General features: G+C 38.2%; 2 protein-coding genes across 6 annotated transcripts in view; one reads left to right on the forward strand and one right to left on the reverse strand.

Annotated features, from left to right (window-relative positions):
* Window positions 1-13,894, reverse strand: part of NBEA (neurobeachin) — a 661,454-nt gene that overhangs the window by 193,660 nt on the left and 453,900 nt on the right. The window lies entirely within an intron of this gene.
* On the forward strand, window positions 10,777-13,218 carry MAB21L1 (mab-21 like 1). The gene has a single exon (XM_055542374.1). The coding sequence runs from the start codon at window positions 11,287-11,289 to the stop codon at window positions 12,364-12,366; it is 1,080 nt and encodes a 359-aa protein (XP_055398349.1). The 5' UTR covers window positions 10,777-11,286; the 3' UTR covers window positions 12,367-13,218.

Here is a 13,894-nt window from a genome sequence, read left to right on the forward strand (position 1 = left end):
GTCATCTGCATATCTGAGGTTATTGATATTTCTCCCGGGAATCTTGATTCCAGCTCGTGCTTCCTCCAGCCCAGCGTTTCTCACGATGTACTCTGCATAGACGTTAAATAAGCAGGGTGACAGTATACAGCCTTGACGTACTCCTTTTCCTATTTGGAACCAGTCTGTTGTTCCATGTCCAGTTCTATCTGGTGCTTCCTGACCTGCAAATAGGTTTCTCAAGAGGCAGGTCAGGTGGTCTGGTATTCCCATCTCTTTCACAATTTTCCACAGTTTATTGTGATCCACACAGTCAAAGGCTTTGACATAGTCAATAAAGCAGAAATAGATGTTTTTCTGGAACTCTCTTGCTTTTTCGATGATCCAGTGGATGTTGGCAATTTGATTTCTGGTTCCTCTGCCTTTTCTAAAACCAGCCTGAACATCTGGAAGTTCATGGTTCACGTATTGCTGAAGCCTGGCTTGGAGAATTTTGAGCATTACTTTAGTTACATATATATATATATATAAAAATATATATATATGCTAAGTGCTAAGTTGCTTCAGTCATGTCTGACTCTATGCAACCCTACTGTAGCCCGCCAGGCTCCTCTGTCCATGGGATTTCCCAGGCAAGAATACTAGAATGGGTTGACATTTCCTACTCCAGGGGATCTTCCCAACCCAGGGATTGAACCCATGTCTCGAGCCTCCTGCATTGGCAGACGGATTCTTTTCCCCTAATGCCACCTGGGAAGGATACAGACACACACACATACAATATACAGTCTAGATACTGTACTGCCAAGAGCAGTCGCAATCAGACAGCCCTAGTTCTACAATTACTTTTATGACCCTTGGTAAGACACTTAATCTTTCTAAACCTCAGTCCCTTCATTTGTAAATGGGCACTAATACTTGTTGTGAAGATTAAAGGAAATTAAATGTTCATTAAGTAGTAGTCCCTAGTCCTTATCACCCATCTCTCAAATCACTGAATTAAGTATCAGATGAATAAATGCATATAAAAGTCTTTTATAAATTGAAAAGAATGTTGCAACTGTAAAGTATTGCATTTGAAACTGTAAAGTATTGCATTTAACAGGCAACATACCCCCTGCACTACATTATGGTTAATGGTATTCATTAACGTTTTCAGCATGTAGTAGATGCATCGTAATATGATAAATATCTGTAGCACAAATCAGCAACTTAGAAGAAAAGATCAAGATAACAGAGAAAACAATCATCTGTAACAAATATTCTCTATGTCATTTTGTTATAATACATAGAATTTTAGAAAAATATATCATTTATCTGCAATGGGCTGGGCCTGTACATATAACAGGAGAACAGAGGCTTTATCATGCAGGTGAAGAAAAGGAGAACAAAAATTTTTCCCCCAAATTTCACTAGCCTGTTTTCTAGTGCAAACAATCTGGATAATTTTGTCAATAATTCACACTACTTGAGTTATATTCAGGGTTGACGCTCTAGTGTGTTTATGAAGTATATCTTTCCTAGACTTTCTGATTTAAGAATATCAGAGCCATTTAAGGGTAAAGCAACATAAATTATTTAAAAATTGGAACATTTTCTTAAAAAGTGAGCTCGTGTAATTTGATAATGCTCTGACTTTTTAGTTTTAAAGATACAGATATTGAAACTATCCCAGCTGATAATTTCATTCTGACATGAGTTTAAAAGGTTAAGTTACTCTCTGAAGAAAGGTAATCTGGTTGCCTTTCACGGCAGCCTGCAAGCTCTGCAATCTGCATAGAGAGGGGCATTTGTCATCATTAGCTGAGCTGTGACAGCTGGCACCCAGGGTGTCCCAGAATCAAGGGGTGGCAGAGACACTCTTGGTTTAGGTTGCCATTAAGTGTAGCAGGTTTCTTGAGGATCAAGTATATTTTATGAAAAGCTTTGTGATGTAACTAACAACAGTGAACATATTTGGATTTTCCATAACATGGATAATACAATGATAGCACATAATTAGCAGGTTGCCTCTAGACAACAAGATGCCAGATTACAGGATGAATAAATATCTACTGCCTGCCACTTAGAGGGGGAGAATTGTTTCAGCACCCAAATAGCTCCAGCAGAGTGTTTTTTTTTTTTTTAAAGGCTACATTAAAGTGATCAATTGATTACGTATATTTAAGGAAACAGACTGAGGATAGAAAGTATACTTCTCAGACATGTTTTAAATTTGGTTGTAAACAATGCATAATGTCTTAGGAGTGAGCTCAAGTATACACACTCAATATACTACACAACCTTTTGATAAAATGAATATGAAAACTAAAATCATTTGCACAGATGAAATCCTCCAACTGTTGGAGGTATCTACAGTTGATAAAACATATTTTAAAATATTCCTCGGCAAAAGTTTAAAACCAGAATCTTTTTACCAAATGAGTGCTACTAGCCACGGGTCTGAAACAGTTGCAGTTAATATACCTATAAACTAGTTTTCAAATTTTAACAGTTTATAAGCATGTTTGCTTCACACAGTGCAAAACATATAAAGCAAAAGTAAGTTTATATTAAGAAATAGGTTGATCAGATCTTTGAAAAATAAGAAGGCTACAATCCCTTTAAAAAATCATCAATGCTTGGAAACATAATCAATAACACTAGGTTTTATATTATTATGTAAACTAGTTTTCTACAAATAAAACTAATTTTTGTGTTAATGTAAAATCTATGCAAATACATGCAGTCATTTATCAGGAAAGCTGACAAGCATTCCATATTGGAGGGGGAAATGAAACTGCCTCAAGAATAGAGGCAATTAATTATTTCTGTATTTTTTCTTCTTCTGTCTTGAGGCACAAAAGTTATCCATCCAGTTAAAACAGCAAATGAAATAAAGAGATTTTTTTTTTATTTAAACACATATGGCTTTTGCCTGCAATACTGATCACCACAAGGTCTACAGATGCCCGTGGCTAAATTGTACACTGGCAGATGCACACAGGGGAAAACTGTGGTAATGCAGCGTGGAAAGCAAAACAAATGAAGAACTGAGTCTGCTAGTAAAAGGGGGAGACAAACCAACAACAAAAACAACAACAACAAAAACCCAAACCCCCAAATCAAAAAACCCACATTTTTCCTCCCAGTGAGTTATTCATTTATCAAACACAGGTTCATGTTGCAAAAAAAAAACCTCAAACACGTGACCTTGGTCTGTTGCAAAAAGTGAAAACAGTTTTAAGTAAGTGAAGGTGTTTTTCTGTATACACATGCAGATGATGTATGTGAGGGACTGTATATGAGGGACTGAGCAATATATTTTTATTTATATGGACAGGATGACTAGTAACGTTTAAACCTCTCAATTTCACAATTAAAAGCGTATGACATTCAAAACTGCCACAATATATATGACTGGATAAATACTGTTGGACCCCTTAGTTATTATTACTTTAAAAATCCATTTAGCTGCAATCTCCTAAGGTATTATTGAAAACTATAAGGGTTATTACAGAATAATCTTGCAGATGTGATATTAAATTCTGGTGGAGACAAGAATCCTGTATTTAGAGGCTGCTTCCTTTTAACAGGTTAACATAAAAATGTATAGAAGCCAATTCAACCTTTTACTATCTGAAACACTGTGTGTGTGTGTGTGTGTGTGTGTGTGTGCGCGCGCGCGCACGCGTATGTGTACATACAGCCTGCATGAGCAGGCTATTTTGCAAACCATAAAAAGAGCGTACTTCCTAAAAATGGTTTAAGATTATTAAGAAAGCAATAACTTCTTTCTTAATAGGCCTGTAAGCATGCATAACATTAAAATTCCTATTGTAATTGCCAAATTAAAATAGAAAACTGAAACCATTTAAATAATTTTATATCTTGAGGGTAGAAAGAGAAGACTAGTTGTACTATTCCAAGTTGTAAAAGAGCAAAATACTTGAGAGGGCATCATTATCAATGAAGATGTTGGTACTATTACAATTTAAGAATTCTTTGTTTGGAATATTTATAACTATTTAAATTTAAATGGCAATGTATATTTATACAAAATTAGGATTCGAAGCATATGTTCCAAGAATATGTATATATTAATGAATATTAGCTCTAGTAAACTCTTTGGCATCATCCCCCACCATCAAGGGAGGATTAATTTACTGAAAATGTAAGGTAATACACAATGCAAATGTTGAGAGATTTACTTCTCCAAAGACATAAAGCTAGTAATGTTACAAATATTGCTAACTTACATAAGGAACTTAATATGCATTTTGATGTGTAAACTGTAAACTATATTCCTAAATCTAATATATATATTCATGTGAGCATAACAAATATTACCAGTACCTCTGAAAATGAATCCTTTACTAACCATTTAATGTCACATAGTAAAATTAAACAACTTTCATGTAAAATGAAAACTGTTAACCTATTGCCTGTGTATCTGAAATAGCATTTTATATTTTGAGTCTATTTTGGGACTCTCTGATTAAAACTGGTCTTAAAATAGAATCATGATTAAGATAATAAGTTCTAGGGGAATAACTAAAGGTGTTTATAGTCTAAAGTTATTTGATATAAAACTAAAACACCCAGATACTTATAAATGAATCATAAAATTTACAAATAAAAAAAATTAAGGGCATGAGGCAACTTCTTGTGTCCACGGCAATGTTCTATGTGCCAGATGTTATACAACTCTACACATTTGTCAGAACTCATAGATGGGAACATTCATATTGAAAAAGCATAGACTAGAACAGTACATATGCAAAATATACATAATAAACCTGACTTTCATAATAAAAATGATTTCCCATAAAAATAATAATGCTATAACTTTTTCCAGTAGGGTCACAAGTTTTTATCAGAGACACGATGTCTTACAAATTCTTTATGTTCTTCATGTTTTTGATTTGATCTAGATGTTTAGATAAAACAAACATATTGAGATTAAAAAGTAGTAATAACTTATTAGTACTTTTGACTTGATATTTTTGACAAATCACATGGAAAAATTGTGCTTTCATGAAAATAGTACACAGAGTACTAAATAATAGTAATAGTACAGATAGGTATACTAAAATGTATATTACTAGTATCATGAAGCAATTATACAGAAGTGGAAATTAAATATTATTTAGGTGCTCTACTCTCAGAAAATGGTTATAATCTGTATCAGTATGTAAAGTTATCCAAGAAATTGCTATTCATAAACTGATTTCCTTTTTTTACTATAAAGTATTTATTTTATTTGATATATGTGACAAAAGGTAATAGGTTTTACTAATGTAATTATTCTTTTAAATTATTACTCTAATTAACTGATTAAAAAAAAAATCCTATTTTAGAAGAACTGCTTTGCTAATTAAGAAATAAGCTCCAAAATTGTAAATTAGTAATAGAAAATGTTACTTCAGACATGCAGTCACTATAAGTTGATTATCTACATCCTGGATTCTAGTCTCAAGGTTACGTAGAATGTTTTCAGTGGCTAATCACATACAGTCTGGGACAGTAATGAGAGCTATGCAATCCTGGATGACCCATTACAGATGGACAGATTAACAGACACTAATCACATCTGATTCCATTGTTTTCTCTAAGTGCAATAAAACTGTACTGTACTAAGAGTACTAAGGATACAGTCATATGCACAAATGTCTATAAATCCATGTTAGTGATGGTTTAAGGAATACCTAATTTTCATATATTCATATGGAGAAGAATCACATGAGTCCATTTATGTCACAATATGTTTACAATATCCAAATTAAAAACATAAGTTGAAATCTAGTAAAATGAATTTAAATTTTATAGTTTATAAAGATAATGGTGACTTTCTAAAGGGTCAGTGGGGAACTGGAATGTTGGAACACTCCATAATACTCATCAATAAATGACTGATTAACCTCACTACCCTTAAATGTTTGCAAACAGTTAGAGATCACAATTCATTGTGAACCATAAGAAAATCTTTTGGTTGATAACCCTGCCCCTTAACTTTGTCAGTTTACAGATACAACTTAAAATATCCTGCATCTCTGTGTCTACATTCAAAATAAGTGAGGAAACTGAGACAATGATCTGAATAATCAAGGCTTAAATTTATTTTTTCTACCAAAAGAAAGGTTTTGGCCAGAGTTATCCAGAATCACTCAAATGTGCAAATCTAGCAGTGGTGATGATTCTGGTAAAGTACACTTCCAATTTCTATTTTTAATCTCAAAATTACTTTCAACATTTATTAAGACCAATAACAAATTTTCTAAGCAACAAAGTAGCAAAAAAAAAAAAAAAAAAAAGTACTCCCTGCTACCATTGTGACTGTATGATCATGTACTAGGGGAATGAGGAAAACTGAGGCAACAGTCTAGAATATTCAAGTGAAGAATTAAGAAAATAATTTTTAAATGTAACCATAATTATCAAGATACTCTGGTTAAAGAAAAATAGGGTCTAAATTGTGCCAACAATGATCTCAATTCTCTGCTTTCCTTTGCCATAGATGATATTAAAATATGAAATAATTATTTTAAGAACTCACTGAAACTTTTGAAGCTTTCAAGCTATTTTGTTTCAAGTATTCTTATATAAGGAGTCACAATAGAAAGAAAGGTAATAGATGCACCATCAAATCACATCACCAGAAAAACTCCCTCTATTTTTATTTAATGTGACACATAAAGAAAACCCTGCACAAATATCTGTCTTTAATTTCTCCAGTGTTAATAAAGAAATATATTGTGTCTGGCAGAATGAAACAGATGAAATAGCCTAGGTGCATTTTAAAAAAAGAAGAGGTGAGTTCTGGGGTGGGGGGTGGGTGGGGGCAGAGGAAGAAATCAGATGTGTACAATGAGCCTTCAAAACCACTCCAGCAGTAGGGATAAATAATTTAATAAACTCAACTTCATATTCTTTTTATCTCCCCAGTGTAATAAGCACATATTAAAAAAATAGAACTTTATATTCGTGAATACTTGTGAGTAGAATAGCAGCCAGCAGATAATGAAAAAACAGAACAGTATCTATCTGTGCATTTAACATGTGTGTGCATAACCTCTAACAGATACATTTTTCCAGATGAAAGGTCACAATTGCTTAAATTTATGAACATGTAATTCATATTTAAATTAGGATAAAAAAACAGAAACCCTGCATTCCTACATTTCTCAACATAATAGAGTTTTTCTTTAATCTAATGGGGTGTCTCTTTGCCCATTATTTTGTGTGTCCCATATAAGTTATGTAGGTTTACAGAAGGGAGAATAAGTTACCTAGGAAATACCACTTTAGAAAAAAGTTATTTCGCCACTGTTATTTTGAATGCTTGGAAGTAGTAAGGATCACAATATCTAATTATTTTATATTCATTAACATTCTTAAAATTTTTGACAATGGTGTGCTTGTGATTTTCTCCATTTTTTAAAAATAATAGAACATTCTAAATCAAAGCCACCTAGTGAACTAAGTGAAATGGAAAAGTCAAGTTGGTTAGACCTTAAAATCCCAAATACCACTCAAATATGAGCATCTCAAACAATCATTAAATCCTGAGATTCTTGGGGTCTTCAATTAGGTCAGTTTTCTTCAATTATCATTCTATTATTAGCTCTTGTCAAAGATGTCTGCACAGCATATCAATGAAAACAATTAAGTATTTATATCCTGAAGCACTGGACACACACAAACTTTCATTCTAATACTAACTACTACGATTATGTTTATAGTAAAAAAAATTATACAAGACTGGTGTCATTAGAGCTGTTTTATGAACTTTTCACAAGTAAATAAAATTGATTTTAAGCTATTTCCGTGCATTACACAACCATATAAAATAATTAGTTCCATAGGTCAAATGATATTTTATAAAAATTACTTTAAAATTGTTAAATACATCGCTCCCACAAATCAGATCTATCTCCGAAGCCTAGCTGAAAATCAGCAGAATTACACAAAAGCGTACTATATATTTTAAGTTCCTCTCCATAGGTCATTTCAATTAAAAAAAAGGTGGGTGGGAGGATAGAAAGCACACTCCTCAGAACAGTTTAATTTTCCCTTCAACAATGAGAGGTGTCTGAGATCACTGGAAGGATCAGCTACAGAAGGCAATTCATTTCACGTGTTCAGTGTAACAGAAAATCACGGTGTTGCAGCAACAAGCAATACTTGCGCGGGAGTATTATTCTAGGGCGCCCAGTTCACCCGCGGTGATGAGAGCGGGTGGGTGAATGCTATGTTATGTAAATCACTGTTAGCTCCCAGCGTGAAGGGTGCTGAAGGAAGCAGCTCAGAAAACACGGTCCCAGCGTCCTTGAAGCCCAAAGACTTCACTTCCCGGGAACACTCTAGGACTAACGAGTTTCTTAGTCCTTTTCTCACCATCCATTTTTCTTCTTCAAAGTGCAAATCGTTAGTGAAAAGGCCTTGCTTACACCAATTAGTTTGCACGAAGTGCTTTGGCGTTTAGCTCTGCTTTAACCCAATTAAGCCGCACAGTGAGCCCCGAAGATGCGCCACCTGCGCGCCTGGCTCCAGCGCTACCGCCCGGCGCGCCTCGAGTCCTTCGAGTCCGACCCACCCGGACGGCCGCCGCCGCGGTCCCCCGAACGGCCTCGGGGCCTCCGAATCCCAGGCTGCCTGACGTCTTCGACAACTGGGGGCATTTGCAGGTGGCCCAAGAAAACAACGGTCACTCTGACCTGAACCCAAGGGAGAGCGCGCTGGGCGCAAGGGTCCCGCGACCCCGGGACCAGAAAGCGCGGTCTCGGCCGCGACCACACGTGCGCCCGGGCGGCGGCGGGGAGCGTGGGCAGAACACTTGGCCTGCAGCAAACGTGGAGAAACCCGGGACCCTTAATAAGGTTTTCACATACCACATAAGCGCGCACACACAAAACCTATGGGACATGGAGCAGATAGAGGCAAGAAGGATGGTCAGGGAGCGTAGGGCCGCGGGACCGGCAGGGAGCACGCGGGACGGGCACTGGGTGGGGACAGAGGTGGCTTCCCCCAGAGACCACCGGCACATCTTCGTCTTCGTGGCCGCAGGTTCCTCGGCGGTGACTTGCCTCCTCTTCCTTCTCTTCCAACTGCCAAAAGATAGTAGTGCGTTCACCTACATCGGTGCCAAAGTAGGGAGGGGCTGGCGGTTACGCCCAATCCCTGCTCCTAAGGGGGTGCAAGGTTCTTGGGGAACAGTAGGTGGATGCCGTGGGCCCCGAATCTAATATACTATTTTAAGCTAAATAGGAATCTACCACCCTTGGATAACAAAAAAGTATGATGCTGTACCTGTGCAAAGAAGAAAGGAAAAAAAAAAAAAAAAAAAAATCAAACGCTAGAGTAGAAAGTGGGAGCCCTGAACAAGATCTTGTTACAAGTGGCTCTGAAAGAAAGTGCCTACAAACCTGTTCCAGGAATTATAGGATTTTGCTGGAAATAGTCTTCATTTGAAAGAGACAGCATCTAAATTCAAGGTAGGGTGTTAAAAATCTGCCTAGGTTTAAAAACAACTACAGAACCCCTAAGTAGTAGTTCTTCTACTTCCAGTAACATCAAGCACGCAGTTGGTACCAACAGGGGGAAAAAAAAAGCTCTACATAAATCCATTTTGCCCTCATTTTTTAGATTCCCAAATTTAAAAATATTGATTTCTTTCAAAGTTTTTTAAAAAATGATATGTAAATTTTAAAATCCCAGGTGACTGCAAATTAATTTTCTTTAAAAATCTTAACCATTTCCCTTAATCAAGTCATTGCAATATTATAAAATTAGAAGTCTACTGTCAGATGACCACTAAAGATCCCTTAGGAGAGAAGATATATCCTAAATTAACACATCTGTAAACAAGACAGAAAGCCCGAACACACAAATTTTCAGGATAGGTATCTGCCCCTAGGTCTCATCTCCATGACCTCTCCTGAACTTTCACGTATTCAAACACACCTCATTATGAACTCACATTAAGATAATCTCTGAATCTCAGAGAGTTTTATTTCACAGATATGTCTGCCAGTGCGTACAAAAAGTTAGTGTCCTGGTTATAATGTTGGGCAAGTCTACCAAAGTACAAAGAGGACTGCAGATGGGGGGAGGGGTGTACTAAACATTTTTTAAACATCCCAACTTAAGCTGGAGTAGACAACATCTAACAGCAATCATTTTCAGATTCCTTTCAACAACTTCAAATGAGGAGAAAAACATAGGTAAAACACTGCTGTTAACATAAAAAAAAAATCATTCTAATATGGGAACATCCAGAAAATTACACTGGTATCAGTCCATCCAAAACCAGCCTGCATATACACTGAAGAGCAAACTCCCAACGTGCATTCAAAAAGACCTCCAGGATTAACAGGCGTTAATTATCTCACTCTAAATGCAAGTTAGTGACTTTTGTTTTAGAGAACCCCATCTAATTCACCAATTGATGGATGACCATTAGTACACCTGTATTTGCATTTCGTCGGTTAAAAAGACAAGCAGGATTTTTCAGCACAGAAGAGAACCACTTTGCCAAGTCTTTTCAAAACGTCAATATGCTTCAATTAATACCAAAGCTGAGAGATTCCTCCTGATTTCCAAAACTGTCTAGGTGGCCTGGGTGGTTTTCTGCCCAGCAGCAGCCTCCTACCTTTAGTTTGTGTGCCTATATCCAAGAGGGGGGATTAATTAGCCGGGCTGGAGCTGACGGAGGCCGTCGTGACGAGCCCAGTGGCGATTGGCCGCCAGCCTGCCTGGCCCTGCCTTTATAATTTCCACATGAGTGCATCTGGGCTCTTAAGACGAACCAACAGCAGCTTCTTCTGACATATACACAGACGCACACTCACCCCCGACGCACACTCAGCACACTTTTCCTCCATCCGATTCACAGCCCGGCACACACCATGATCACGGGCAAGCGTAAATAAATACGGAAAGGGTTGATTATTTTGACTCCTGGAAGAGCTTTGCTGGGTCTCACCGCAACTTTTGTTTTTATAACTGAGGTGATCTCTGCACGCGTTTCGCTCACACAGGAAGGATTCTTTAAAAGAGGAAGAGAGACGGAGAGAGAGAGAGAGAGAAGGGGTGGGGGGAGAACAACCTTTCACTTTAAGGCCGGCTGGGCTCAAAGATAAAAGGCAGGGGAGAACAGCGCGAGGGAGTCCCCGGCCGCCGCCGCACTTCGGAGAGACGCTTCTGGTACAGTTTCCGAGCGCCGCGCGGCCCGTTTCTCCACCGAAGTTGGCTCCAGCTCTAGCAGCCGCGTTGGATCCCACAGCTTACTGCGAGACTCCGGTGTACAACCCGGATCTCTGCCCCAACATGATAGCGGCCCAAGCCAAGCTGGTTTACCATCTGAATAAATACTACAACGAAAAATGCCAAGCCAGGAAAGCTGCCATTGCCAAAACCATCCGGGAAGTCTGCAAAGTAGTTTCCGACGTCCTGAAGGAGGTGGAGGTGCAGGAGCCCCGGTTCATCAGCTCTCTCAACGAGATGGACAATCGCTACGAGGGCCTCGAGGTCATCTCCCCCACCGAATTCGAAGTGGTGCTTTACCTTAACCAGATGGGGGTGTTCAACTTTGTGGACGACGGCTCGCTGCCCGGCTGCGCCGTGCTCAAGTTGAGCGACGGCCGCAAGAGGAGCATGTCCCTCTGGGTGGAATTCATTACTGCCTCCGGCTACCTCTCGGCGCGCAAAATCCGGTCCAGGTTTCAGACGCTGGTGGCTCAGGCGGTAGACAAGTGTAGCTACAGGGATGTGGTAAAGATGGTGGCGGACACCAGCGAAGTGAAACTGAGGATCCGAGACAGGTACGTGGTGCAGATCACCCCGGCTTTTAAATGCACCGGGATCTGGCCCAGGAGTGCTGCCCACTGGCCACTTCCCCACATCCCCTGGCCGGGACCCAACCGGGTGGCGGAGGTCAAAGCGGAAGGGTTCAATCTCTTGTCCAAGGAGTGCCACTCCCTGGCCGGCAAGCAGAGCTCGGCCGAGAGCGACGCCTGGGTGCTGCAGTTCGCGGAAGCGGAGAACAGACTGCAGATGGGGGGCTGCAGGAAGAAATGCCTCTCCATCCTCAAAACCTTGCGGGATCGTCACCTGGAACTGCCGGGCCAGCCCCTCAACAACTACCACATGAAGACTCTGGTTTCCTACGAGTGCGAGAAGCATCCCCGGGAGTCGGACTGGGACGAGTCCTGCCTGGGTGACAGGCTGAACGGGATTTTGCTGCAACTCATCTCCTGCCTGCAGTGCCGGCGCTGTCCTCACTACTTCCTACCGAACTTAGATCTGTTTCAAGGCAAACCTCACTCGGCTCTAGAGAACGCTGCCAAACAAACGTGGCGACTGGCGAGGGAGATCCTGACCAACCCGAAAAGTTTAGAGAAACTTTAGAGCACAATTTTAATCGAGAGCCGAAATGTGATTATACTATTCATTCTGAAAAGTTCTCATGCAGTGTAAACTTCCTGTTCAATTCCTATCTAATATTCCACTCAGCAGTGCAAACAATCTCTTCCTTCAAAAGGAGTGCTAAGGCAACCGCTTAAAGCATCATCTCACCCACCCCTCCAAGGGGAGAAAAAGTAGGGAGAGCAGATGGAGAACACCCCAAACCCACAAGTATTAGAAGACTTCTTTACAAAGGATTTCCTATCGCCCTTGAAAAGTACACAGGAACACCCGGAAAACAGCCTGGCTGTAACGCAAGACCGCAGTGAATGCTAACTATCAGAGGATTATAGCAATCTTGGCTGTGAGTAAACATGATTTGGATATGCCATCTGAAGGAAAGTGTAATGTATATTTTGATTTGTAACAAATATTGTGATCTCACATTGTCTTTGAAAGTGTGGATGTTGGTATTTTGTGATTTGGTGAACAAAAGTTAAATTGGCATTTTGGATACTTCCAGACATTTTCCACTAACAAAGATATAATTTAAAGGTAGATTTGCTCCTGGTACTTTTATCTGTCTTTAAAAGTGTCTGAACTTTAAAAAGTTTACATTTTGTTTCAAATATATTGCTTGTTCTATTTCTAACATTCCATAAATATACTTGAAATGTTATTTAAATATATTCAAAGAAATTTGAATTCAGCTTATATAATAACGCTTGAATATCTGAATTATATATTTGAAAAATGCACTTGAAATACACTGGATAATTACTTTTGTGATTTAGATTTTAATTTCTGTTGCTGGTTTTTATTTAATTAGAAGCTAATAAATGAAGTAAAATAAAACTTGTTGTGTCTCACTTTAAATTGTTTTCCTGTCAAAAGATGTAATCCTTAAATTTGAAAACTGAACCACTTGAATATTTTAAACATTTTGAGAAATATGCTAATGAAATAATTAAAAATAAAACCTTAAAATATTGGCAAAAAGCTCTTTTTGTATAGTTACACAATATAATGATCTACTGTTAGCTTCTGACTTACTTATAAGACTATTCCATTCGACAACAGAAACAATTTAAATCTACCCTTGAAAGCCTGCTCTTTTGGGTTAATTATTTATGTAGAATTTTTGACACTATAAGGATGAAATATGTCATGACAGTCATGGTTGCCGAGTTAAAAATCAGACAAACTCCGAGAAAAATGAACTTAACAAAGTCCTAATAAAACTTTTGAAATTTGTATATGAAAACTATACTAATAAAATGAAGGTAATTTCTGACCTAATATATGTCAAACCTTATTTTATGCAGTAAGGGTTCCAGGCAGGATAAATTAATCAGAAATCCAAAATTACCGTTTACTTCATAGAGCAAGCCAATGATAAAAGCATAAAGACAAACTTTAAATGATTTAAAATCAAATGCACTACATTCAAACTCATTTTCAAAATTCTATTCTTTTGGAGCTAGAAATAAAAGAAGTCCTGTGACTATCCTCCAGAGTATTTTAAGAGTCA

Source organism: Bubalus kerabau, chromosome 12, assembly GCF_029407905.1.
Source record: "Bubalus kerabau isolate K-KA32 ecotype Philippines breed swamp buffalo chromosome 12, PCC_UOA_SB_1v2, whole genome shotgun sequence".
Taxonomy (NCBI): Eukaryota; Metazoa; Chordata; class Mammalia; order Artiodactyla; family Bovidae; genus Bubalus; species Bubalus kerabau.

What these genes read in the sequence shown, in the direction of transcription:
- MAB21L1 (XM_055542374.1), top strand. Translation starts at nt 11,287, where the DNA reads ATGATAGCGGCCCAAGCCAAGCTGGTTTACCATCTGAATAAATACTAC.